General features: G+C 40.9%; 1 protein-coding gene across 1 annotated transcript in view; it reads right to left on the bottom strand.

The window, feature by feature from the left end:
• The window catches only part of LOC111840337 (copine-9-like), a 79,381-nt gene that overhangs the window by 32,627 nt on the left and 20,629 nt on the right, over positions 1 to 26,125 (bottom strand). The window contains exons 4-7 of the mRNA XM_072713806.1: positions 20,454 to 20,557; positions 13,234 to 13,273; positions 12,409 to 12,411; positions 11,361 to 11,437 (exon numbers count right to left, since the gene is read on the bottom strand). Of these exons, the coding sequence (XP_072569907.1) occupies positions 11,361 to 11,437; positions 12,409 to 12,411; positions 13,234 to 13,273; positions 20,454 to 20,557 (224 nt within the window). The remainder of the gene's footprint in view (positions 1 to 11,360; positions 11,438 to 12,408; positions 12,412 to 13,233; positions 13,274 to 20,453; positions 20,558 to 26,125) is intronic.

Genomic DNA, 26,125 nt, shown 5'->3' on the forward strand with positions numbered 1-26,125 from the left:
CACTATTTAAAATGATCCATTAAACTGTGGTTGATTACCGTGCTTTGAATAACTCACGTTAAATACGGTCCAACGTCGACCAAAGTTAGCAACAGTCTCCCAGACACAAGTGTGCAGATGCAGCATTCAACGTGGGTTTGTTTTATGTCACTGGGAAGGCTGTGACAGCGCTCCAGTGATTCTTAATGCTAACGCACATTTGATGCAGTTTACATGAGAAATTGGCTGTGCTATTAGTTTTAATTTTTATTAAACAAAAGATGCATAGTGCTGCTAATTTTATTAATGGTTTTCAATAAAAAAAAACTTTTTTAAAAAGTTTGGTTCTTTTTGAACATTTTCAGCACATTTTAAAAATACTTGTGACAATACTGATAACCGTGATAATTTTGGTCACTGTAAGCATGATATTAATTCATTTCATTTCATCTCTAATGCACACATATGCACACAAGTATGTGTAACTTTCAAAGACACCATATTGATTCAAAAATAACTTACACACCAGCAGACATACTACAGAATTACAAACAAAGAAAGTGTAAAGAATCAGAACTTAATCTTGATGCTACATGAAGTGTCAGATGGGAGGATTATAGGGGTGTAAGATACATCAGTGCGTCATGATGAATCGACTATTAAGGTGGTTTTTCTAGTGCATTGATGTGTAATGTCAGAATCGGTTATAATCGATTTTGGGGGCAAAATCTTCCTTAAAGACACTCTTACTTCCGGGCTGCATGCTCTCACGCTCAAATGCATGTAAATGAAACGTAGGATGGTAGGGGAAGACTCATTAATATTCATAAAGGAAACACTACCCGATGATCTTTGCATTACCATGTTTTGAGAAACGTCCCGGTTATGTAGCACTGAATGCTCATCCCTACTGTGCTTTTGGGATCCCCCGCATAGGATGGCCGATTAAATCACATCAGCACAATGCATTTGTACATTTGCCTTTTTAACAATTAACACAGGCTTGTTCTCCCTGTTTAATATAACAAGATTTTTGTTCACAGATTCTACTTTCTTTGTATTCCAATTATATTGTATAATTAATTAATTGTCATATTTGTGACATTTTTTCAGTGAGAGATTGAAATTAGGTTATCAAAACAATTGATTAACCAAATCAAATTGTGGTACAAATCAACAATTTCTGATGCAATCATATTGAAATCAAATTCCCTTGGGGGCCGATGATTTACACACCAAGAGGATTTATATGTGTTGAAAAAAGACAAATATGAGTATCAATTAAATATTTCCATGATATAATCCTAGTAAGTAAATGGGGAAAGGCTTATTGAACAAATACAACAAACAACCCTCAAGAAAAAAATCTCAATGCAGCTTTGGTTAAACTGATTAATATATGCACTCCAAGTTAGGAAATTAACCCCGCCCCTTATCAATCTTTGCAGCAAAGAACAAGGAAAAAGGAAAGGGGAAAGGAAAGTTATTAATATATTCTCTGTATTATGACCATTAGAGACAACTATAAATTTAGTTTAAATTTAATTGTGCAATCTGCATGCTATAGTAGACACTCCTCCTCCTCCTCCATTTTACATTCAAGAAAACACAAAGAACTAGAAAAAACACAAGTGAGATTTTATAACTGAGAACAATTAGTTACTATTTCAATACAATGCTGTACAATAGCGAAGTGAAAGTAAAAGTTGCCACAACTTATTATAAAAACTTAAGTACAGTGATTAAGTACATATACTTTGTTACTTTACACCACTGTTAATTTATCTTTGTGCAGTGAAGTGAATATGCTGATAGTCAGAAGCAAGTACGGTCCATAAATACCTGCTGGCAGCATTGTTTCTGAGAGGAGAACTGCGAGACTTTGTAGAAGGTAGAATTTTCGGCGACAATTACATTACTTTACTACACATCCTTAGTTTTGCTGTTTTTTTTTCCCGTTAGTATCTCATGATCATATTTCTTTTCCAGTTAACTCTTCCCAGGTGACATGATGATGCAAGTGTGTCATTAGAAATGAATAATATGAAAAATTACCCAGTGGGATGATGTCAGGACCTCTGTGGGTGACGATGATAATGAACTAAGAGGAAGAGATCAAACAGGCCTTTGGTACAATGTATACTCTACGTCTACAAAGGCCCAGGGTCTGACATGCAAGATTCACTTTGATTAAATGTGAAGATTTCACAGGAAGCATCAAACATGTGGCGTCGACATGGGCATGCGTGATGCGTACAGGAGGTCCCCCTGGTGGGGGGGAGGGGGCAGAGTTTTGAACCAGGAAGCTATAGGAGTTATGCAAGGGATTCCTAGGCGTATACATATAACATTTCGAGCATTTCAACAAGACCTAACTGACCTCACAGCATGTCTGGTTAAATACTTATGCCAAAATCTTCTCTCACAACACAAGCACATGGAATCCTACATTTGCGCCAGTACAGTGGAGGTATGACACTTTCCTTAAAAGGGAGGGCCATGGTGACAGCCATTGCCCCGGGGAATGACACATGCAGAATTCCTGTGTGCTTTTATGACCGCCCACGGACTCCTCCAACAGAGCGAAAAAAACAAAAAGGCTCACAAGTCAGCAGTCCCATAGCACAGTATGTGTGAATGAGAGACGCACATCACTGTTTGCATGATCGTGTTTGTCAAGCATGTAACTGGTCGTTTATACGTGTTTCTTTGTGTGGGATTGACTTCAGTGTCACTAACATGTTCAATCATGAACTGTAGGTCAAGTCAGAGATAGGGTCATTCACCACACACCCACACAAAGCCCTCCATATGGATAGATTGGTGAAAAAAAATGAAGAAACAGTTACTTATTAGATGCAAGTAAGGAGAGAGGCAAAACATAACATAACTTCTGTATAAGCGCCAAACTTCCTTTTGAAGCAGGGAAAGCTGCCTGCAATGCAATATGTTTAACTGGCCCAATTCCACAAATGGGTTATATCTGTGTTTAGCACAGCCAGCAATAGAGCTTTGAATAATGATAACTCCCAAGTTTCGCATTATCTCAATCATAAATCAGGCTTTGATGGCTCTCCAGCAGTACTGTGACACAAATGTTACAAACAGAACAACAAGTTCCTGATAGGGAAGAGAAACAAGCAAAGACACAAAACTCAGACAGCACTCTAAAGGCTTTGGGGCATCTTATCAAGGCTACAAGCGATGATCTGAAAGTCCATAGTCTATTTAGCTGCCCCAGATGGTAACTTGTAAAACTAATCGCTTTCGTTTTAAAGTGGATTCTTATGCCTGTGAGGGAACATACCTGGAAAATATTCAAACTACCAGGCAAGTCAGTGAAAAGTGTGAAAAAAAGCATCGGACAATGAGATGGATCTGGCAACTAGCAACAGATTATGAGTCCAGTTGACAACAAATTGGATCGACACGGTTTTGTTAAAGTTTATTTGAAAGATCCAATAAATGCCTTCTATTTAACTTGCATTTTAGTACAGTATACTTAGGTTTCTGCAATGACAATTTCCTCCATTATTTAGGCATATTATGTATGGCCACATCATGAAAAGGCCATATCCATCCATTCAGGGGCGTAGTTTGAGATGAATGGATAGGCAGGCTGAGCCTTTACTAGAGGGGGGCAAAGGCACCCCCTAGAGTAGGCCTAACAACACCCCTGCATCCATCCATCCATCTATCTATCCATCCACCTTCAAAACCATAATCCACAGCAAATATACTATTTATACATTATTTCGGCCCACATTCAGCTGTTTTCTCCTTAACGTTACCTGATGTAGAATCACTGACAGCTCTCAATAAAGGGACAAACCGATACTGAGAAGCAGCTGAACAGACCAGATTCTCCACATAGAAATGTCCAATAACTGTAATAACTGAATGAGCCTGGATATACAGAAAACAGAGCAACCGGCTTCTACAATTTGGCACCATAATGTCGTGCAAAAACATCATAAGCACCGTGCTGCATTCCCACAGCTTGTTAAATGTTGCCTCATGTGTCTTCATACACAGCTGTGGCAGCTTGTTGATTGATGGAGACGGACATCGTTTGTGTGCAATTATACATCTTAGCATAAGTTTTGCAGTGCAAATGCAAAGTAATAATACACTGCCTCGCCGAAAAATAGTCACCGTTTCAATTTAAGTCAGCAAGTACTTAAGAGTCAATGACTGGATCATTATTACAGCTCAGCAATGTTATGCAGCAATAAAGTGAAGTCAGCTGAGAACCTGAATCTATGAATGGCCAAGTTATCCCATAAATTCCATAATTTTTTAAAATTCCTAATGGAATGGGCAGTTTCCAGGATGATAATAGAAAAATTCATTGGGCTCAAATGGTCAAAGAGTGGCTCAGGGAGCACGAGCATTGACCTCATTGACCTTAGCCCTATTGAAAGTCTTTGAGATGCGCTGAAGTAGACTTCACGGAGTGGTTCAACTCACCTATCATCAGTACAAGATCTCGATGAGAAATGAATTCAGGTCTGGGTGAAAAAAAATGTTGAGATGTTGCATAAGCACATGGAAACAATGCATTGAAGAATGTGCACCCTAATCAAAGCTAAAGGCGGTCCAACGAAATTTTAAAGTGTGTGACTTTTTTTTGGCCAGGCTGTGTAAAACTAACATGGAAAGTGCCAGTGGCACTGGCTGCCGTGTCATTTACATTTCTCAGTATGATACCCAAACCCAATCGCATTCATCCACATTTTGAAGTGATACAGCTTTAGAAACCTCAGAATAAATAAGAGGAGCAGAATGCAAGCGCCGCATGCAACATGCGATGGTGCTGCACAAACGCGCAGCGGGAATGTTTGCACATGACGGTGTATTGCGGCAATGGCTCGCACTTCAGCGACATCGCTGGAAATTGATGAGGTGCCACAAGTATAATTTAATGCACCCATGAATGAAGTTCAGGTTGGATTGCAGGGCAGAGACACATTTATTTATTAAGGGGCAGCATGAAGGTGCATGGATATCAGACTGAGAAAGCTGACAGCGAGGGTCCTCTCCGCTACGCCAAGTGCCGTCCTCAACACAGCTAGAAAGCAGTTTCCGTGCAACATGGGCAGCTGGAAATCATGTGAGAGTGATCACAACACCTGCGTAGCATTCACCGCAGGTACAAAAAGGCATAAAAGAGTGCACTGAAGGAGTGCCAGCCATACCCGATGACACCTCCCGTACCGTGGTGTGACAGACAGGGGACAGCAGTGGCTGTGTATCTATGGCTCACGACACGCGACATGGTGATAGATGATTATATATCCTAGATCTCAATGAGAAACACATTCAAGTCTAATATGCCTTCACAAGTTCACAGCCTCATATAGTTCAGACAACAGGGCCAGGTGCTTAGTCGCCCCCACCTACCCACCCTGCATGTGCCGTTACCTCAACAACTAGAACATTACAGCTCATTAGCTTGCTACCGTATTATGATTTTCGCAATCAGAATTCAAGGGAAGCAACAGCACCTGTACACCAGGCGGTAAGTACTCAATTCACATGGAATCATTATTCTGATCACAACCCACAATCGTGCTTAACCATCAGAAGGTTTCAGGCCCAAGAGCATTTCAGCCCGCTAGGGTGGTTTACTAGTTACTTTTTATTATGTTTGGTTTATTTGTTGGCTAGCCTGTTTGCCTGTTTGTTTTCCAGACATTTTTGTTCAAAGTAATTTGCATACCTTTGTGGTTCCGCACATTTACACACATGATGGCAAAACGGTTCAAACGTTTCAGGCCCCATGATCAATGACCTTTTTCCACATGAATTCTTCTCCCGACCTTTTGGTCAGAAGCCCAGGCACGGTTAGGATAGTACCTGCTGTTAACCAAATTCTACATAACACTGTTTGCAGTGTCACACCCCGTTAAAAATTCACTTCCTCTGCATCTGTAAACTTCTGTCGTGCTAGGCCCCGAAAGCGCAGCCAGCTGCCCTTGTTGTTAGTCACGCGGCAAGACACTTTCCTGCTAGCTCCGAATAAAACCCTTTACCTCCACTGCCGTGTCAGGCAATGTGTTTTTAATCAACTGTGCCCTCCTGTGAAAACCTCAGTGCCCAGCCTCTGCTCCGTGGCAGCCCATGGACGCTTATGTTTATGTTTGTTTTGGAACAAGATGAGAGAACGTCTTCACATACTGTGGGATCAAAAAAAAAAAGAATGTGCAGCTCGAAGAAGCAACTGCAAATGGTGGCGGATTATGCAAAGGACAAGCCTCCAAATTAAATTTAAATCTTTGCAGCAGTAGAGAAGGCAGGCTTGCCTTTGGCTGAAGCTGCCAGATCTGACTCAATCCCTATTTACAGAATCAGTCAGTTTCTGCACTCAAGTCTGCCACAGACATTTTAAGCTTTGCTACATAAGGGACATGAATATTTAATGAATCATTCTTATTACATTTGCTTGCAATATTCAGCCATTGAAATTATCTGCCACTTCACAACATTGCCATTAACCCAACAAGTAAAGTGGTAACCTGGACTGTCCCTCCAAAGCTGAGGTCAGAAGATTACTGCCGTCTCTGGGGACGGGAGGAACAGAAAATGGGTACAAAACTGTTTCGGGTGCCCATGAGTCCTGCCTCCATCTCGATCCACAGGGCTTGACTGACAGTCACAGTGAAGACTTTAATGATTTCATTCAAGGCACAGAATCCCCTTACATGCCACGGCCACACCACCACCGCTAAAATATGGGCAGGAAGAGGAAACGATAACTAATAGAAATGAGATTGCTTCTATTTGCGACTCATCTTTATGTAGCTCGGGAGCGGCTACCTGCTAAATAATGAAAACTCTCCATTTTCCAATCAGAGGCATGGGGAGAAGTTGAGTTCCCCAGCCTGGCATTAATCACCTCATCAGATATCCCCCCACTCGGCACCGCTGCACCTCCTGTGGCCCCTTTCCGACAGAATCAGGCATGCAAAAAGGGAAGAAAAAAATACAGACATGCATGCACTGCGCTGGACTGTAAACTGTAATTGAAATCGTTAGTCCCCTAATGGCACTGAGGCCAGGCTGAATGTCTGCAAAGAGCACGCCGCTCCCGAATAACCGAAAAAACCAAGAGTGGAGTGATGCTGATCAGGAGTGGGTCCAGACAGCAGCTATGCATATACAGTACAACATGTCATAACAAGTCATGACAGCCAATGACAACTCTAGTAGTAGAGTTTATCAAACCCTAGATATACACTGCCTGGCCACAAAAAGTCACCGTTTGAATTTAAATCAGCAAGTACTGTACTTAAGAGCCAATGATTGGATCATTACTACAGTTCAGCAACATTATGTAGCGATAAAGTGAAGTCAGCTGAGTACCTGAATCTCCGGACTGGCCAGGGTATCCCATCAATAGATTTTTCCTTTCCTAACAGCATGGGCATATTCCAGGACGATAATAATGCCAAGATTCATCAGGCATGAATTGTCAAAGAGTGGTTCAGGGAGCATGAGGAATCATTGAAACACATGATTTGGCCACCGCAGAGTCTTGACCTTAACCCCATTGAAAATCTTTGAGATGTGCTGAGGAAGACTTTACGGAGTGGTTCAACCTATCACCTACTGTATCAGCAATACAAATTCTCGATGAGAAACGAATGCAAATTTGGATGGAAAAAACATTGAGATGTTGCATAAGCACGTGGAAACAATGTACTGATATATTGATAACAATGTATTGATGAATCTGCACCATATTCAAAGCTAAAGATGGTCCAATAGAAATATTGAAGTGTGGGTTTTTTTTTGGCCAGACAGTGTAAAATAACATCACCAGTAATGTAAATTAATCCTGTTACTACATGAATTACACAACATTGCTATCATATTAAAATAGCTGAAGTTCGCTGAAATAAAAACTCCCGATGGTCGAAGGTGGATCTTCATGACTGGGTAGTAAACACACGGCCGGCTTATCCCACCTGTTTGGAGCACATCCTGACAGCAGAAGGATCCTGCTTCCTGGGGAACATGAATGTGAGGGGGGGGGTGAAAGGATAAAGACGAGCGAGCAGATGTTTATGAGAATGTGCGCTGCCATGTGGAGAAGCACCAAGCAGGATGCGGCGTGGAGAGCCCGTGAGACGGGGACACGCTGCCATCACTCCGCTATCATCGCCAGCCTTTGAGGAGATTAACTACCATAACACAGATTCAGAAACAAACGTCCAAAAAAAAGATTTTTAGCTCCACATCAAGAACGTCGGGCCGAGTTAGTGACACCAAATTTAGCTCATAGTTACGAAGAGGGCTTCTGTGTATGTCTGCATGGATGTGTGCGTTTTACTGCCATGAAACAGTGGGTAAGACTTCCAGGGCGTTTGAGTGCTCGCTATTTCTGACCCTGATGGGTATTTATAACATAACCATGATGCCAACCCACAATGTGGTTGTACACTGTTTATTTACTCATTTTGTGAGCTTCACTGTATGAAAATGACACACTTAAGGGTACCACTGTCCTGAAGTGAGCCTTCAGTCTTGATAGACCACAGTAAGCATTACAAGTAACCAGTGATGGGGTAGCTAATCAAAAAAAGCTAATTAGTTATAAGTTACCAATGACTTCTTTCAATTGTAATGGGATTACTGTACTCGTTACTCATTCTGAAAAATAATTATACTATTTGTTACTTTACTTGTGATTTCTCTCTAAAACCACAAATTCCCCAATTTACCACATAAAAATACAAGCATAAACGCCATAGTCCTTTCACTAATTCATTTTCAATGCTTTTTGCGGACATGTCTTATGAAGTGCTTGGACAGTTTGCTCACCAAATTTGCCACAGTAGAAAGGTATTTCTGACCTGGTCATAGCATATATTTCACAGTAATATTCTTGTCTTTTTGTGCAGTAAACTGAAAATAATGAGTGCACTTTCATTTACTGAAATGCCCTGCCTCTTCTGACAAAAAAACACTCTTTTGAAAAAGCCTGTATAACGTAAGAAAGGACATTTTGATATTCCAGTATCTGTAATGTCATTACTGAAATTTTAACTGTAATGTTTTACTTTATTATGGAGGAAAGGAATATAATTTCAGTAACAGTTTACTTTGTAACTCATTACCCCCAATACTGCCTTAAGACTTCTTGGAAAAATCCACCAAATCAGAAATTTGTTGTAACCTGTGGACAAACACCTCTCCTCGGTTACCATAGAAACCAGTCCACGGAGAGGGAGGAACGCTCTATCTTCCACAGCATGTGACCAACTACGGCTCGAAACATGGTCCCACCAAGAAGCCAACTGCTGTGCTACAGCCAGCTCTGATGATTGGGTCTGGTTGGCTTCCGCTCCTGCTGGGGGGGGGGGGGACTGGTGTGCTGTAGGAAGAATAGGCCAGCGGGGGCTGGTGACTCCCCACGATGCGTCATACGCAGTGAGTGGTGCTATACTGTCGGGAAAGGATTAGCTACGTTTAGTCAGCTAACTGGATTCTCTTCTTCGCATTTGTTGGTGTCTCCGCATAACTGCCACCAAGTTGCACTTTTCTGTTCTCCAAAGATGATTGGTTTGTCGGTGAACAAACCACGTTCAGTTCAGGAGAATCAGGGCTTTCTGGTCCTACAACATGCTTATAGACTGCATAGATTGCACAGCCCTATATCCAATAATGATGCCAATTAGGTAAGTTACATCACTGCTATTTTCAGACCAAAACATCCATTCTTCTCTCTGCTCTTTTCCCATAGTCACACCAATTATAACTGATGCATAGAGCACAGAGCACGTAAATGGATCCCAGTACAACTCAAACTCCCCAGACACCGTTGATACAATGTACCAAACAGGAAAGTCTTTAATGAGTTTTCAATATTCAAATATAAGCATTTAGAGAATGTCCAACGAAGGCAAAAAAATCACTGTTTTAGCTCATCATACCTGGGATGCTGTTACTCCACAGCATCCTGGAAAATGTAAAATAGCAAGGAAAAAGGAAAGGAAGAGCTCTTCTGCCTTCAATCACAGTGAATCACACATATAGCTCACAAACATATATGGCCATAATACATTCCCCAAAGACTAAATTACTGCACCAAAACAACAGAATGTTCTTGCCCAGCAAAGAATCGAAGTAACTTAAACATCTCTCATTGATCCTATGATATTGCATAAGATGTTAATGAGGATTTGCAGGTTAAATGTGTTACTCACTGCCTGGAGTTTAACTCCCTCCTGGTACAGCTGCAATTTCTTATCTTCTATCCTAAATGCTGACAATCTACTGAACATTTAGCAAGACTGCAATGATATAATTGAAAGCAAGTTTGCAACAATGAAACTGCAAGGAGTATGTAATTATATAATTAATACAAAAAATCTATAACGATGGAAAATGTGCTTCTTAGGGACAGGCAACAGATCCATGGGACACAGGACCCGGATAATGGAATGGGGGGAATTTTATCAACATCCTCGAGATACTAACAGCTCCACAATCCAAAAAAAAAAACCCCCAACCTATCAAACCATTGCTCTCATTCTATCTCTCCCTTACAAAGTGAAAGCTAACTTTGAACCCTTAAAGCTGCTGGTGCTTGTTCCCTGACCTTGCCCCTCCTTCGAAATAAGTACACCCCAAAGGAACAGATTACAAACAACAATAATTAACAGATAAGATGCAGATGAATGCAGTTCCTTGTGACTGCTATGGGTTAATAAGTCAGCCTTAGGAAACGTTGTGTGGTTTCAGCGGCTGCATATCTGGGAAAGTCTGTTTGACAGCCTGTCACTGCACATCTTTTATCGCTGCATGATGCCACAGCTGCACCCTCTACATTTCTTCTTAAGTAATTGACTACACTGTGCAAAAATAAATGAATATATGAAAAGAACCAAATATATGCAAAGTACTGAATGCAATTACTCATATTTGTAAACAAGATTTACACAGGCAATCCAAGAATGACAAATTAAGTGTAATTACTGTAACCAATACAGAAATGCTTTAATCTTTAGCTCAAAACTCCAGCAAGAGTAATCTTTCTGGATGCTTCCTAATAAGTGAATTTCTCAGCCTCAGACACTGAGTCATTGGCGACCAATCACATGTTACCAAGGAGCCCCAAACATATCAGGAAGAACTTTGAAGAAACAGAAACATATGATGGGTCTCTCAGGTGTCACAATTCAGACAGGCTTCACTGCGGAGCCGTAAAGCAATGCCGCTCAAACCCAGCGCACCGCGTATCAGCTCTCATAGCTGCACCCACAACTGGGCTCAACACAAGCACCTCTGTGTCTGCTGGCGTAGAGCGAAGTGGCCCTCAAACATAACCCTGGCCTCCACCCAACAACACGTGAAAAGGCACCAAAGGGACTCACGAGAGCGTCTTCTCCAGCCGGCTGCCTTTGGAACCGATGATCTCCCCCAGGGTGCAGAATGTCTGTCCGAGAAAGTCCTGAGCAAACAGCGAGACTCTTTTAGGATAGCTTTGAATGTTCTAGCACAGGAGAACCCTATAATATTCTATGTCTCCATCTCCATGGAAATGTCACAGTGATTGCAGTATGATATCTGAGTTTATGTCTGGTTGTCACCCACCGCCCAGTGATTTAGGTTCTGTGGCTTCAGTTATTATGCCCATTAAGATGATGTTATACCGTATCAGAATGATAATATTCTCTGATTATCGTCAGTCTGTGCCTTCTTAAGGACTGTGCTTTTTTGCAGTTCGGGGGCACACGACTCTTGCCGGCATATCATCCACGCACAGCTTAGCACAAAAACCAGAACTACATTTCCAATGTATTCTGCATAAACATACAGGCCTTTCTGAGTGTGCGCGGCCGATATCATCCAATCACGACTTTTTTTTGATGTCTCAGACAGAACAAAGACCAACAGGTAGATGTGTTGAAACATATCGTGACGATAAAACTGCTAAACTGTGCCAGTGGTGAGGAGCACAACCTACATGGGGAAGGACAGCAGATTCACAATATTTCAATGGGCAATTTAAAATCAAGAGTAGAAAAGTAATGTTCCACTTCTGGGTGTTTTAGACGAAACAATCAAAATAATAAGCAGTAGATATACTGTAATAGCCCTGTTTAGGCTGAATTATGTCTCTGAAGACATAAGTACATATAATAACCCAACGTATGATGGGTACTGGAAATAGTCATTATTTTTGCTTCTCCTTATTGGTAGAAGTGAGATTAACATGCTGCAAACACATATGATGATATACACACACACATATATACATGCTATGCACATGTCTGTGTCCCAGCCCAGTCCTCAAGGACCCCCACACAGTCTAGGTTTTTCTCCCTGAGGTCTGGGTTGGGAAAGATTGGTCTAAAGTATACAATTTACAGTGTCACCCATTGTGCTATGCTTCTTCAATTTCATGAATGATATTCTCACCTTCTACTCATCCGCAAACGAACAGCAGGGGGGGAAAAAATTAGACCTGTTAGTCAAGCTCCTAGGGATAAAGATAGGAAAAGAAAAAAAAAAATGAATTTGTTCTCATTTTGAGATGGTGAAAAAAATTCCAAAATAAGCAATTCGCCCACTTTTACTTTTCACCTTTATCCACAATGAACAGTAAGAACGTGTCATGTTTTCCCTAAGGGAATCCCCTCCCCCACCGCGCAGACCGGGACACACTGAAAGCATCATCACAGGAGCTGCTAAAGCACCTCTCAGACAATGCTCTGGACTCCTGACCGACAATCTCCCATGGACACAGAATCATCGGAAAAGGTCAAGATTGTAAAGGGCCACCCTCACACGTAAAGCTAGACATTTTGGCATTAGTGTAAATGGGTTGCCTTGACTTGTAAAAGCCAAATAATGTTTAATTAGTTAATTTCATGCCCTAAATTACTGCATTTCACAACATTACTAAAATCATGCCAAATAAAGACGGTTAATGGTTGTTAATGTTCATTGTTAGTGTTCCCTATGTGGTAATTACCGACATTTGGTCGTAATAATTAGTGACCCTTTGAGTGGGTAGTTTGGCATTTTCATATTTTGTATTTTTTCTGAAACCTTCGATTTAGAATAAAATCTGCTTTTTAACCCGTATTTGTATTTTGTTCATGGAGGATGTTTCCTCATAGTCACGAAAAATTCAGGCTGATGCCTTGACAGAAGAATATACAGGGGTACACATACTGCTAATCAGTTAGACAAAGGTACAGTTATTAATTAGACAGAGAAAAACAAATCAAAGATGCTTACATGTTTAGAAATGTTTGAACTTCTTGAGTCCACATTGTATCTAAAAGCACAAAAAGAAAGACAAGTTAAGATAAAAAGCAAAAACAAAAAATCACACCACAGTAATCTTCATCACCCACGCCAATTATCAAAAAAGCAATTGATGTTTATCAACTTGAACATTGCTGTTTGAGCCTGACATCACAAATCTGCTATGGGTTGTATTGCTATATCATTATGTACTTGAGAAATAAACAGTTCCTTTTTAATTAATTTCACGCACCAGTGAAAGAGAAGTAATTAAAATGGTTCCCTTCATCCGTGGAAAACTCCCATCTGCAATAACCCTTATCGTGACACTTGTGCTCCAAGAGGCTATCCTTGACATTCAACCAATCCACTAGTTTCCCGAACCCTGTAAACAACCAATACTGTGCTACAGTCTCATGTTGATCCTTGAAATTTGTAAAGTGGAAAAAACAATTTATTAAAGAAAGCTGTTCGTGTCAAACCAGATGTCCCCCCCCCAAGTCATGTACAGTAGAGATATTAACCACACCTACCCATGTCTCATCCATACGTTTGATTTAAGGGTCAAGACCACGATTAATCAAATATTATTAGGCATCTTAATAAAATTGTTTCATTTTTGTGTGACACACATAACATTAGCATCTCTAGAACTTCTTTAACATTTCAACAATTTCAACATATCAAAGTTTATGGTCTCCATTTTCTATTGCATTGCCCAAATTAAAGTGCTTTTCCACTGGCATACAGGAACCGACCCGTATCCAAGACGTACCGCGAAGAGAGACTAGTTACAGCGCGGGTCCAGCTTGCTTCAGTTTTCCACTGCAGAAGGGTCGACTTGGTTAAGGTATGGCCAGGTTTGGAGAGCGAAAGTAACGTAAAACCAAAGAGACGCTTATTTACTGTTTGCACAATGTACATCATGATTTACTATGTACAATTATTATTATTATTTTTTACTGTGTGCTAATTTCCACTAGCACATCTGTGACAATAGCTGTGTTATGCAAACATCAAACGCTAGCAGAATTAGCATTCACTTGCATAAATTTGCATTACGAATCCATTCTATTTAGCTGTTCTATAGTAGAAGTTATCGGGAATGCAACAATATATCGCAATGTGTGATATTACTAAAAATGAATACATAAAATATACCCTTTTCTTTCAGATAATCCATGTGCAGAGCAGCAGTATGTCCGTGACTTTCAAGCAGTCAGATGGTGGTGATGCAACCAGCTTGGTTTGGTTATGCTACTGGCAGGACGCTGTCAGCTCAGCTTGGGTACGGCTCCCATACTTTACAATGGAAAACCGCCAGTTCAAGGTACGGTTCAGTTCTTGGTGGCAGTGGAATAGTTTTCCTATTATCCTATAGAACAGACTGTTTTTTTTTTCCATTTATTTGATAACCAATTGATTGATGAATTATTCTCTCTGAAAGGACGGTATTTCTCTCCCCCACACTTTCTGTCATGGTGTTCTGAACCAAGGAAAGTCCACAAACTAAACTGCGAAGGAGTATTAGGCACAATCAAAGAGTTCCTGTTGAATTTTTAACATAAGTACCATTCAACACACACACACGCACACACAAAATCAAGTTAGAGTTGCAACGTGTACCCTATACTTATTCATCTGTAGTGTAATTCTATTGAGTTTAAAATATATATAAAAAAACATATTGAAGTTTTCAGCACCAAAAACTTCTCTTTAAAGGTGTTACATAACCAGGCTATGCTAAGAATATGATTTACAAAACAATATTGCCAGACTGTTATGTGCAGAAAGAAGATTTGCTGTATTGAAGTAAAGTCTGAAGTCCTTCTTTTCCTCCAAGCTATGCACAAACTCTCAAGTTGAAAATTCGTAAACATTTTTAGACTTTTGCCCGATGCCCCATAATGGGTTATTTCCTGCCTCGTTTCCGGAACGGGCTCCGGACTCCCGTGATCCTGCACAGGACAAATGGGTACAGAAAATGGATGGATGGATGGATGTTCAGACTTTCATCCCAGACTTTTATATAATAGTTTTACGTTATAAAATATTTTGTGTTTCAAAAAATACCTCTCAATTCAATTTTAAGGCAAAATATTTCTGTATCAGGTTCTTCTGCCTGAGATAGATGGAGACCATGTGAATCACCCTTTTTCATAAGAAGCTGACACCCAATTAAAATGAATAAATCTAAGAAATCTCCTAATATCCCTCTAATAGTTTCACTCACAGTAAGGAATATCAAATGAGCCTTTGTCCGTGAGGCATGTTTGCCCACTTCACATCACGTGGCAATAGGCAGGTAGGTTCAGCTCTGTCTGGTTGAAGAGAACAGGAAAGACGTAAGTGTGGCCATTATGCTGAGGTCTGTTTGACAAGAAAGTCATTACATGTCAGATTGCTAGACACAGCTGCACTGTGTATATAAATTTCCCTCTGTCTGTACTACTCTCCTCTTCACTCCCACAATCCACCTCCATCTTTCTGAGAAGAGCAAAAACTTAGTTTTGCAGTATCTATTAATCGCATAGGTAGCTCTGAGAATGTTCCAGAAAAAAAAACAGCATTTACCACTGCAAAACAATAAACTTACCTAAAATCTTGAAGTTACCTAAGTTTTACATGATATACACCACAGGTTTTAACACTTGTCCATTTATTTCATAAACTGCAGATTTTGTATTCTTATTAAGCATTGGAAAGTTGAGTGAACAACTATAAATATTAATATAAGCCAAATAATACAGGTTTCCTTTATAATACGGAAAGAGTATATAACTGTGTATGTCTGACATCCTATTAACTGTCTGTGCGATGATGGCAGTCACATTCTAGGCTGTCCTTTAACTTTAAATGCACTAGTTAACTGTTTCATCCCATGAAACAGAGCAGTATTTAATGTCCATAGTAGAAAGAATGGCTCAGATTTTCTCTGCTGTTATAACTGCTAGAGGAGGTTACTTTGGTGAATCAAAGATGACATTTTCTTACTGTCAATTTATTTGTGAGCAAAGAATATTGAGTGTATTTTTAGTAAATGTTAAGTGAGTAACATGCAACTGTAGAAAATCCCAGAATGTGCAAAAATTGTTGACTGGAAGTCTATCATTATATAACATACTGTAATAATGTAATTCAAGAAAACATTTTAGGTACACAGATACACGCACACAACTGTAGATGATAAGTCATGCATATTTGTTTCTTGTTTCAATATTTCATTATGTTAAAGACAGTAGTCTTTCTCTAGCTAAGCAAAATTTTCTTTTCACTTTAATGCCAGGTATCAAAGTCACGCCGCCCACACAGAAGGACCTGGGGTTCTTTCAAACAAGACCAGAGACGGCCGTTTTGGGAACCAACTCTGTGATGTCACAACTGTTCGTGATTCATCCATATTGGTCACTGCAAATGTTGAAATATTCCAGATTACTAAACGCTGCAGTGAAATAAAGAAATAAATTACATTAGCTGTGTGTTCCACAGACACACTGGTCTGTGCATAAACATGACCTGTGCTGTGAGCAGGGGCGCCGTAAGGGGGAGGAAAGCTAGGACGATTCCAAGGGCCCCTGAGTGACAGGGGCCCTAAAAAATTAGGAAAATAACTGGATTGGTTTGGACTGGGGGGCCTAATATGATATGCTTTCATGGGGCCCAAAATCTCTAGCAACGCCCCTGGCTGTGAGACTGGAGAAATGCTAGTGAATTCAGAGAGCAATAAATCACTGTGGAAATATGCCAGTGTCTTCTTCAAAAGTATCATTTTTTCTGAAGTGGCATGAAATGGATTGATGGATTTTAAACTGGAACTGATTAGAGGTATTTACTTGGACACTAATACACACCTTTGGTGATTTCCAAAGAAGATTTATTTTCTGCTTGTTTCAGCACATTATGCTTAACAAGAGAGAGAAAACACATACATATACATCACCATAACCTGTAAATGTATTGCTGATGAAGCTCAGACTATCCAGTATTAAGACTCTACTCATTAAATTGAAAAAAATAATTCATTTCTGCATCACATCAAATGTGATCTGATCTTCAGGGCATATGGAGAAAAAATAATACAGATATAATCATTTCACCTAACCTTCTGAATCTTTAAGCATTTGCGTCAAACAAGAATCGCCTGGCAAATCTTGACTAGCACTGATGCCACAGAGAGAGCTGCATTTCAGTCATTTTGTTAGATGTGTAACACACTTAAAAAGAATCCATAGACGGTGGTAAAGTACAGTGATGCAAAGGCAGCTAATACATAAATGAATGCGAAAATGGTTTGTTTGTGATTATGAAAGTACTCTTGAAAACGAATGGAATGTATCGAAGATTAAAGCGAGCAATGCTGAATCTATGGGATGCTTCTGAAGACTTTGGGAGCTTTGAGGAGTTTTAAGGACAAAGGCTGGGAAAAAATCTTGTGGGTGAGCAGCTCAGGGGGTAAGTAGCCAGAGTGTGGACTTTGTCTGAGCATCTCTGAAACTTAATCCCTCTTCATAACCAGGTTTGGTGCTGTCAATGGACGTGTATAATATCTTAGCAAACCATCCATTTCATACAACAATGCAGCAACCAGAGTGCTGCATCTCCACATCAAGCAGGTGGCCTGTTTAGCACCACCTAGAGAGGCCAGTGTCACAGACCAGTGTCCCCACCACCGACTGTAACATTACTGAAGGTAGCACTTAGCTTGCTTTACTGAACTCAATACTTTTGCTCTTTGTACAGCTATGCCCATGCTCTCACATCTTAGCTACGAGCACCGACACAATGGACATGTAAAACAGGGTGCCAGGGAATTTAAATACCAATGGGTTTACACTGGTGTACAAATGCAAGGTATTTTCTTGTCATAGCAGCGCAAATGCACATGAATAAGTACGCATTAGCACTTTTACAATTAAACAATCGGTTGTCGCACGTATCGTTCTTAAAGGCGAAAGCGTACTTGCGTACCATGCAGTTACGTGCACCCCTGTTTATAATGTCTTTCTTGCATTTAATTTTATTATAAAAACTGTACACATTCCATCAATTTCCACAGATTTAAGGAGTTTAACATTCGCTTTGAGCTCCACCACCTCCTTCGCTAACTAGGTCGGGTGATGACCTACATCAGAACTACATACTGAGTTTATTAAATATTCAGCGGTTACTCAAGGGCCCTCCCTCAGTTGATTTGGTTGCTTTAATCGCAAGCTGTGCCGGCACTTACTTTTGGGAAGGGAATCCCTTATCAAACAGAAGAGCCAAGGAAAATGTGAGAGTCCGGCCTTCCTCTACTAAAGCAGACAGTGCTGAGAATCAACACGGCAAGACGCAGCATCACAGAGATTCCCCGTTTCTAAAACAACCAGGGGGTTGACAAGCCTCGGGGCACTTAACCGTGCGCCAAAATCCACGCAAGCACAATCTGTTTTATTCATTGTGTTTAAATTAGCTTAGATTTAAATCATTCAGTGTTGAAATACATAAACAAAAATTCCAAGGAGACTCTCCCCAAAATAGTATTTACTTTTTGCCACCGCTACATTTTTCAGCACATGGTGCCTCAAACAGAACAAGAAGCATGAAAGACAACAAGGCTGGATGCACATAATTGTTGAGCAAACACCAAAATGGAACATTTTTCAGGGGACATCATTAACAGCATGTCTATTTTTGAACATTGAAAGCTTCCTGCTGTGACCCTTGATTGATAAAAAGATTACATCAGCACCACTGTGTCATTGCCATGACAACAGACAAATATATAACCTCTATTTCTTATAATAAAGCTAATAATATGAATGGCACACCAAAGTGTAACAAAAATACTGGATGGCTGGTAATCAGACATCCACAATAAGATAAGGAGACACATAATTATCTACATCCTTAAGGAAAATCTTTTTCTCCCATTGACCTTCCCTAATTTGGAGAAGTGAGCCCACAGCAGGACAATTCAAGTCTCTGTTAGACAGAGGCAACATTTCTTAGTGGTTTTGTATTTTCTCTGGATCAGGGATGAACAAAAGTTATCTCATTCCTAAGTTTAGGTCTGTGCTGTGTTCCTAACGTCAGATACAGACATATTTCCAATCCTTGGCTTGCCCTTAATCAGTTATCTATTTTTTACTAAAAGTACAATAATATTCACAAAGCTTTTTTTCATCCCTGTCCGAAGTTTCCTCTGTACGGTGTTTCTGCTGTGTTATTTTTAACTTTAAGGAACGACCCGCAGTATCTTGTGGCTGCATTTGCAGCAGCACTCATGTTTAATCCCCTTGTAACATGGCTTCTGTGGTGCCCTGAACTCCATCACATCAGCCTCCCGGCTTGACTTGAGCCTCATCAGCCCAGTGACCACTTGATGCAGAGGGCAAAAATTCCTGGTTTATTAAAAATCAAGGAATGTGCCAGGAAGTTACTGTATTACAGACCTGCACGGTAGTCAGGAGTCTATTCAATGCTTCTGCACATGTGATTACCATAAACAGTATTCCCCTAATATCAAAGCAATACCCTTTCTCCTTTCTTTGCTGGCCTCCTGAATTAGATAGCTTCATTGAAAAAAGGATTTTTCATAATTCTATCAAAAAATCTGAAGTGTGTGACTCCTAAAATAAAATGATTACTCTGTACAGAAAATACTATAAGCATTTCTGCTGATTTAGGAAAGAAATTGTCATATGGAGGCAGCACAAATGTCACTGAAAATCGATACTTAATTATGTTATGTATCTCATATACTCAAAATAAATGGATGGGTAGATGTCCCACAATATACAGTTAGGTTCTCATGGAATACAGTAATTGCATTGTCATCTAGTAGAGATAGCAGTTAGTGAGAACTAAGACAGTTATTCAGAGATATACATTATAAGCCTATTTTGCTATTACCCCAGTTGAAGAAGCAGTTAAATGGAGTATGTAAGTGAAATCTGTAGCATGAACCGTAAAGCCTCGGGGGTTATGCTAGAATTCTATTTCCAGACATGGAAGAGCATTATTTTTGTAAAGGAGGGGGGGTGGGGTAAGCATACCTACGTTAAAGCAAACACTGCCATTCACACCACTTTCTGTGCACAGAGTGGACTTTAAGAGCTGCATAGCCACACAGCTTATTTTGAGAGGTAGACCCACACTGTCTTGCCAACTTTCTCAGGGAAGGATTTGCATGCAAAAGGCTGCGGTCTTTTTACGTGTCAGTTACTTACACATCAAAGCGCAGATTCTGTTTCTCTTCGAAGAAGTAGTCCAAGACAAACTTTCTCACAAAGTCCGGGTTTAGGGTGTTGTCGATTACTTCTGTTCTGCCAAACTAGGAGGAAGAAAGGAGAAGGAAGGTCACCTTAAAAGAGGGCCACTGTGATCTTGTCATTGTTTGTGCATCCTGTACCGTCAACGTCACTGGTATCTCTTGGCCTGGATGTCCTGCCTCCGCCACGCAGATACAAAGTAACATCGTGTGAAAGACACTTTACTAGACAGGAACCTATCAGTCTTGTTGTCAGATACTAATCCCAATTGTCCAGAAGAAGTGCAGAGCTCTGACAGCGAAAAGTAATGAGCTATTGATCTCAGCACTGACTCCAAACTTGGCTCACAGCCTTGCAGTTCAGGCCACCTAATCCCTGCAGTGTTTTCCAATGAACTGTCAGACATTCCAGGTGAGTTTACTTGGACAACATAGGCTATTGACAACAAATCTCTTGTGAATCATTTGCAAGTGTTTCTATTTTGAGAACCTGTTATGTAATTGGCTGAGTTTGGGAATGTTTAGGAAAGTGGGGGGGAGCACAATATGTTCAATATCAATTCAGTCTCCTCATATTACTATATTATTGTCAGGTGAATAAAAATAAGGAAGGCCTACATACTGTATCTATGGAAAATAAAACTTTCTGGAATTAATTGTGTGAGAAAAAAACAGTCTAGTGGGAGAAAATACAGATATTCCTCAAAGATTTCTACCTCTTCAATTAAGCATAAAAAGCACACATATTTACGCTGTTTGCCTCTCTCTCTCTCTCTCTCTCTCTCTCTCTCTCTCTCTGTCAGAAGTTCCCTGTTTCGCTAAAGACTCTTAACATTACAGTGATGTGCATTTCAAGAGACTCCCTGGACGGGCACAGCCTTCCTATGAGAGCCCGGACTATTACAGGTGATGCTGGAGAATCTCCACTCCTGCCACATACAGCCTTGACATAAAAAACACGCTTTCATCTATAAATCTAATAGGCGTTACTGTAGAGAAAATTACTTTTGTCTTTCTTGTTCCATTTCTAGCTTCCCATCAGATGAACACGAGGCAGACAGTAAGTTAGAGAATGGAAGCTTTTTCCAATGGACACGTTCTCTGTTCAGATCCTGAGAAGCCAGAAACGTGAGAACAAAGCAGAATAGAAAAGCACCACAGTCTGTTCTTATGGAGCCTCTCTCCTGTGCTCATTTCTACAGAGCTAGATGGCCATTTCCTCACTTCGGGCCCAATCTAATCTTGCCGGGCTTCATTCCCCAATTCCTGGATTGTCTGGATTCTGCCACCATGTAAGGCACTGATGGGTTTTGCAGATAATGAAAAATGAATCCTTATTAGGATTTATTATGTTTCTGCTGGTATCTTTTAGTCTCATCCCACTAAATGAGTAATTTCAACATAAGTAAGATGACCTTACTGTTCATCTGACATTTTGTAAAGAATGGAAATTCATGTATTTCGCTAACAATGTATTCAATACAAATGCATTCAATAGTTGCCTGTTAGACTTTGTGATCCTTGATTTGTTACATAATAGTGGCATTATGATCTTTGATATTCAGGCTTATTATTGTGCAATATGAGTAAGTCCTGGGTCATCCCAGTGGATGGCTGAGTTGATCGTAGATTGTGCTCGTCACCTTTCGTATGATGCAGACAGGCTGGTAGAGAGGAAATGCCCAACTGTCAGCTTAAAGGTCTGAGTAAACCTGCTGTGTAAACTGACGACCTGCTAACTCTTGAGCTTGTCATTTATGAGAAAAGCTGTTTTGGCAAATTATTATATATATACTGTATATATATATATATATATATATATATAGACACAGACACACATATGTCTGGCCACTGTACATGCTGGATTCCAAAGGGGGTAGAAAAGCTTGTTTTTAAAACGTCATTACAAAACACAGTTGGCTTCCGTTCTGTGACCATTTTTAAAAGCTACCCCCCCGCCAGGCCCGTACACATCTATGGCCAAGGTAAAACCGGGAAGGGGAAAATAAATTTGAGTGACTTAGTACAGAGCATAGAAGTGGGGAGAAAACAGCTACAGCATTAGCTGCTAAGTCTGGAAACCCCCCCCCCCCCCCCCTGGCCGGAACCAGTACGTCCAGCAGCACAGTGGGCACCCTGCTGTGTCATACGCCAGCACAGGGTCAGAATTATAGGTACCACTAACTAATTTGCTACTGTGAGTAAGAAGAGACAATGAATGAGGTCATTGGCAGACTCTGATATGTGTGAGATGCAGTACATGTACTTCCATTTAAAAAATATTCATACATTTCCAGGAAGACAACTTGCTTGCTGCTTATTTGTAAGCCTCTGGTTAAGACTTAATGTCCTGGTTGTTGCACATTAACAAGGCTGGAACCCATCCAGGCTCCCGCTGGGAGGGAGCACATGCTGGGCGATGCTGCAGATGGAGCTCGACGAGGCCCCCGCCTTCACAGGCCACCCGGCACTTTGACGCGCTCGGGCTTTTCCTAATTCTGATTAGCTGACACATCTGCAAGCTTTTTTTTCATCCCTGTCCAAAGTTTCCTTGGTAAGATGTTTCTGCTGTGGTTGTTTGTGCTGAAAATCTTTGAGCAAGTGGTTTAGTTTCACCATTAATAGATTGCTGTTGGGAAAAGTTGAAGGTAAACGAGGAAGATGACGACCACGGAATATAGTTTTGCCAAAATTACTGATGCTTTTGTAGTTTTTTTCAGATAATGCACCAGTTCTCCCACAAAAGTATCGATATTGCAAATATTTTATGTTAACATATGCCAGTCCTTTATTTCCATTAGAAAAACAGAAAAACATTGGAAGAATGTCAAATGTGATCTTAAGGGAAAAAAGAAAGGGAATGCTTCCCTGAGTCACAAAAGTTCTACCAATCCTTATATCCTTATTAAAATGCAGGGTGTCATCAGATTGGGCCTCTGAATACCATAAAAAACAAGTAACTGAGGCACTCCTGCTAAGTTTTAACACGTTTCAACTAGTGAGTCTTCATCAGGGCATCATGCTTGGTCAGGACATCATGCTTTATCAGAGCACCATACTGCATCAGGACATCATGCTTCACCTGGACATCATGCCTCATCAGGACATCATGCCTCATCAGGACATCATACTTCACCAGGGCATCCTGCTTCATCAGGACATCATGCTTCACCCGGTCATCGTGCTTCATCAGGACATCATGCTTCACCAGGGCATCCTGCTTCATCAGGACATCATGCTTCACCAGGTCATCGTGCTTCACCAGGTCATCGTGCTTCACCAGGACATCGTGCTTCATCAGGACATCATGCTTCATCAGGACATCATGCTTCACCAGGTCATCATGCTTCATCAGGACATCATGAGAGGTTTTTTAAACTTATGGTTACAGTTCCTTGTTTTTTTTTCAAATCTAATCTTATTTCACAGAGAACCTGAGACTTAATATTTGTTAGTACATCCTTTAACAAAAATAACTGCAAGCCAGTACCTCCTGTAGTCATAAATTCTTGCACCTCTCCACTAGAATTTTGTGCCGCTGCTATTTTGCAAATTGCTGCAGGTCTCCTAGATGTGACAGGGCTTTTCACATCTCTCCACAGACGTTCTATGGGATTGAGATCAGGATTCATTGTTGGCCACTTCAAAATAGTCCAGCACTTGCTTTAAAATCATTTCTGGGTGCTTTTGAAGTGGGCTTTGGATTGTGCATTGTCCTGTGATCCGAACTTCGACAAAGACCAAGCTTTCTGACACCAGGTCCTACATTGTTCACCAAAATGCCTTGGTAACCTTCCGATTTCATGATGCCATGTATAGTTTCAAGGAACGCAGTGCCAGGGGCAAAAAAGGCAAAACATCTGTCAGCCTCCTGCATGTTTGACTGTGGGTTACTGTTCTTTTCTTTGAAAGCTTCCATTTGTTTTCTGTGAGCGTAATGCCAATATACTAATTTGGTCTCATCTGTTCAGAGTACATTCTCGGAGGGGGATTTTGGTTTGTTCAGGGGTGTTTTGGTGAAATTCAGACTGGCATGGGGGGGGGGGGGGGGTTGGGGTGTCCTCCTGGATCTCCTACCATAGAGCCCACTATCATTATTTAAAATGCTTATAAACTGCCAGCATTTGCAACTTGTTACCTTTGAGTTTAAATAAAGATTAAAACAGGATCACCGGCTTGAAATGCAATTGCGCCAAATAAGTTAAAAAAGTTCATCATAACTTTGCCAATACCATTTTTGGCATTCTAGCTTTGCCAGTTTTTCTGTTGTTCCACTACAAATAAATGAAATTCATGTTAATGCCAAAATATTTGTAATGTCAACAACTTTGTGAAAGAACTAGTGCATAATCTGAAAAAAGTGCAAGGTGCCAGTATTTTTGGCTACAATTGTAGATCAATATAATAATGAGCATCGCAACAAGATCTAGGAGGAACATAATCTATATGCTATCAACATTGACTGAACTACACGTAATAATCATAGCAAAAACCCCAATGTAGCATCCTGGGGAGCGATCGGTGGCCACCTGTATCCATGCCCCTTGCTAAGACACAGATCTTTTTTTAGCATCTGTGCCCCCCCCCCCCCCCCCCCCCCCCGCACACGGCAGTGGAAACACGACTGGCTGTGCAGGCAAACTCATAAACTCATGGTAAATATCACAGAAATAGACAGCTCTTTTTATAAAGAGGAAGCACTGGACAGAAGGGGAGAGAGAGAAAGAGTGAGTAAGGGAGAGAGACTCCTTAATGCCCATGTAGCTATTGATGCATTTTATGTATATACTTTATGCAAACTGCTCAAAAAATTTGAAAACACATCAGATCTCAATGGGGGAAAAAATCATGCCGTATATCTATACTGATATGGACTGGGTAATGTGTTAGGAACGAAAGGATGCCACATCGTTTGATGGAAATGAAAATTATCAACCTACAGAGGGCTGAATTCAAAGACACCCCAAAAATCAAAGTGAAAAAATGATCCGGTAGGGTGGTCCATTTTGCCGAAATTTCATTGCAGCAACTCAAAATCGTACTCAGTAGTTTGTATGGCCCCCACGTGCTTGTATGCATGCCTGACAATGTCGGGGCTGCTCCTAATGAGACGACGGATGGTGTCCTGGGGGATCTCCTCCCAGATCTGGACCAGGGCATCACTGAGCTGGACAGTCTGAGGTGCAACCTGGTGGCGTCGGATGGACTGAAACATTATGTCCCAGAGGTGTTCCATTGGATTTAGGTCAGGCGAGCATGGGGGCCAGTCAACGGTATCCATTCCTTCATCCTCCAGGAACTGCCTGCATACTCTCGCCACATGAGGCCGGGCATTGTCATGCACCAGGAGGAACCCAGGACCCACTGCACCAGCATACGGTCTGACAATGGGTCCAAGGATTTCATCCTGATACCTAATGGCAGTCAAGGTGCCGTTGTCTAGCCTGTAGGGGTCTGTGTGTCCCTCCATGGATATGCTACCCCAGACCATCTCTGACCCACCACCGAAACGGTCTTGCTGAACAATGTCACAGGCAGCATAATGTTCTCTGCAGCTTCTCCAGACCCTTTCACGTCTGTCACATGTGCTCAGGGTGAACCTGCTGTCATCTGTGAAAGGCACAGGGTGCC

The sequence above is a fragment of the Paramormyrops kingsleyae genome, chromosome 6 (genome assembly GCF_048594095.1).
Source record: "Paramormyrops kingsleyae isolate MSU_618 chromosome 6, PKINGS_0.4, whole genome shotgun sequence".
Classification (NCBI taxonomy): domain Eukaryota; kingdom Metazoa; phylum Chordata; class Actinopteri; order Osteoglossiformes; family Mormyridae; genus Paramormyrops; species Paramormyrops kingsleyae.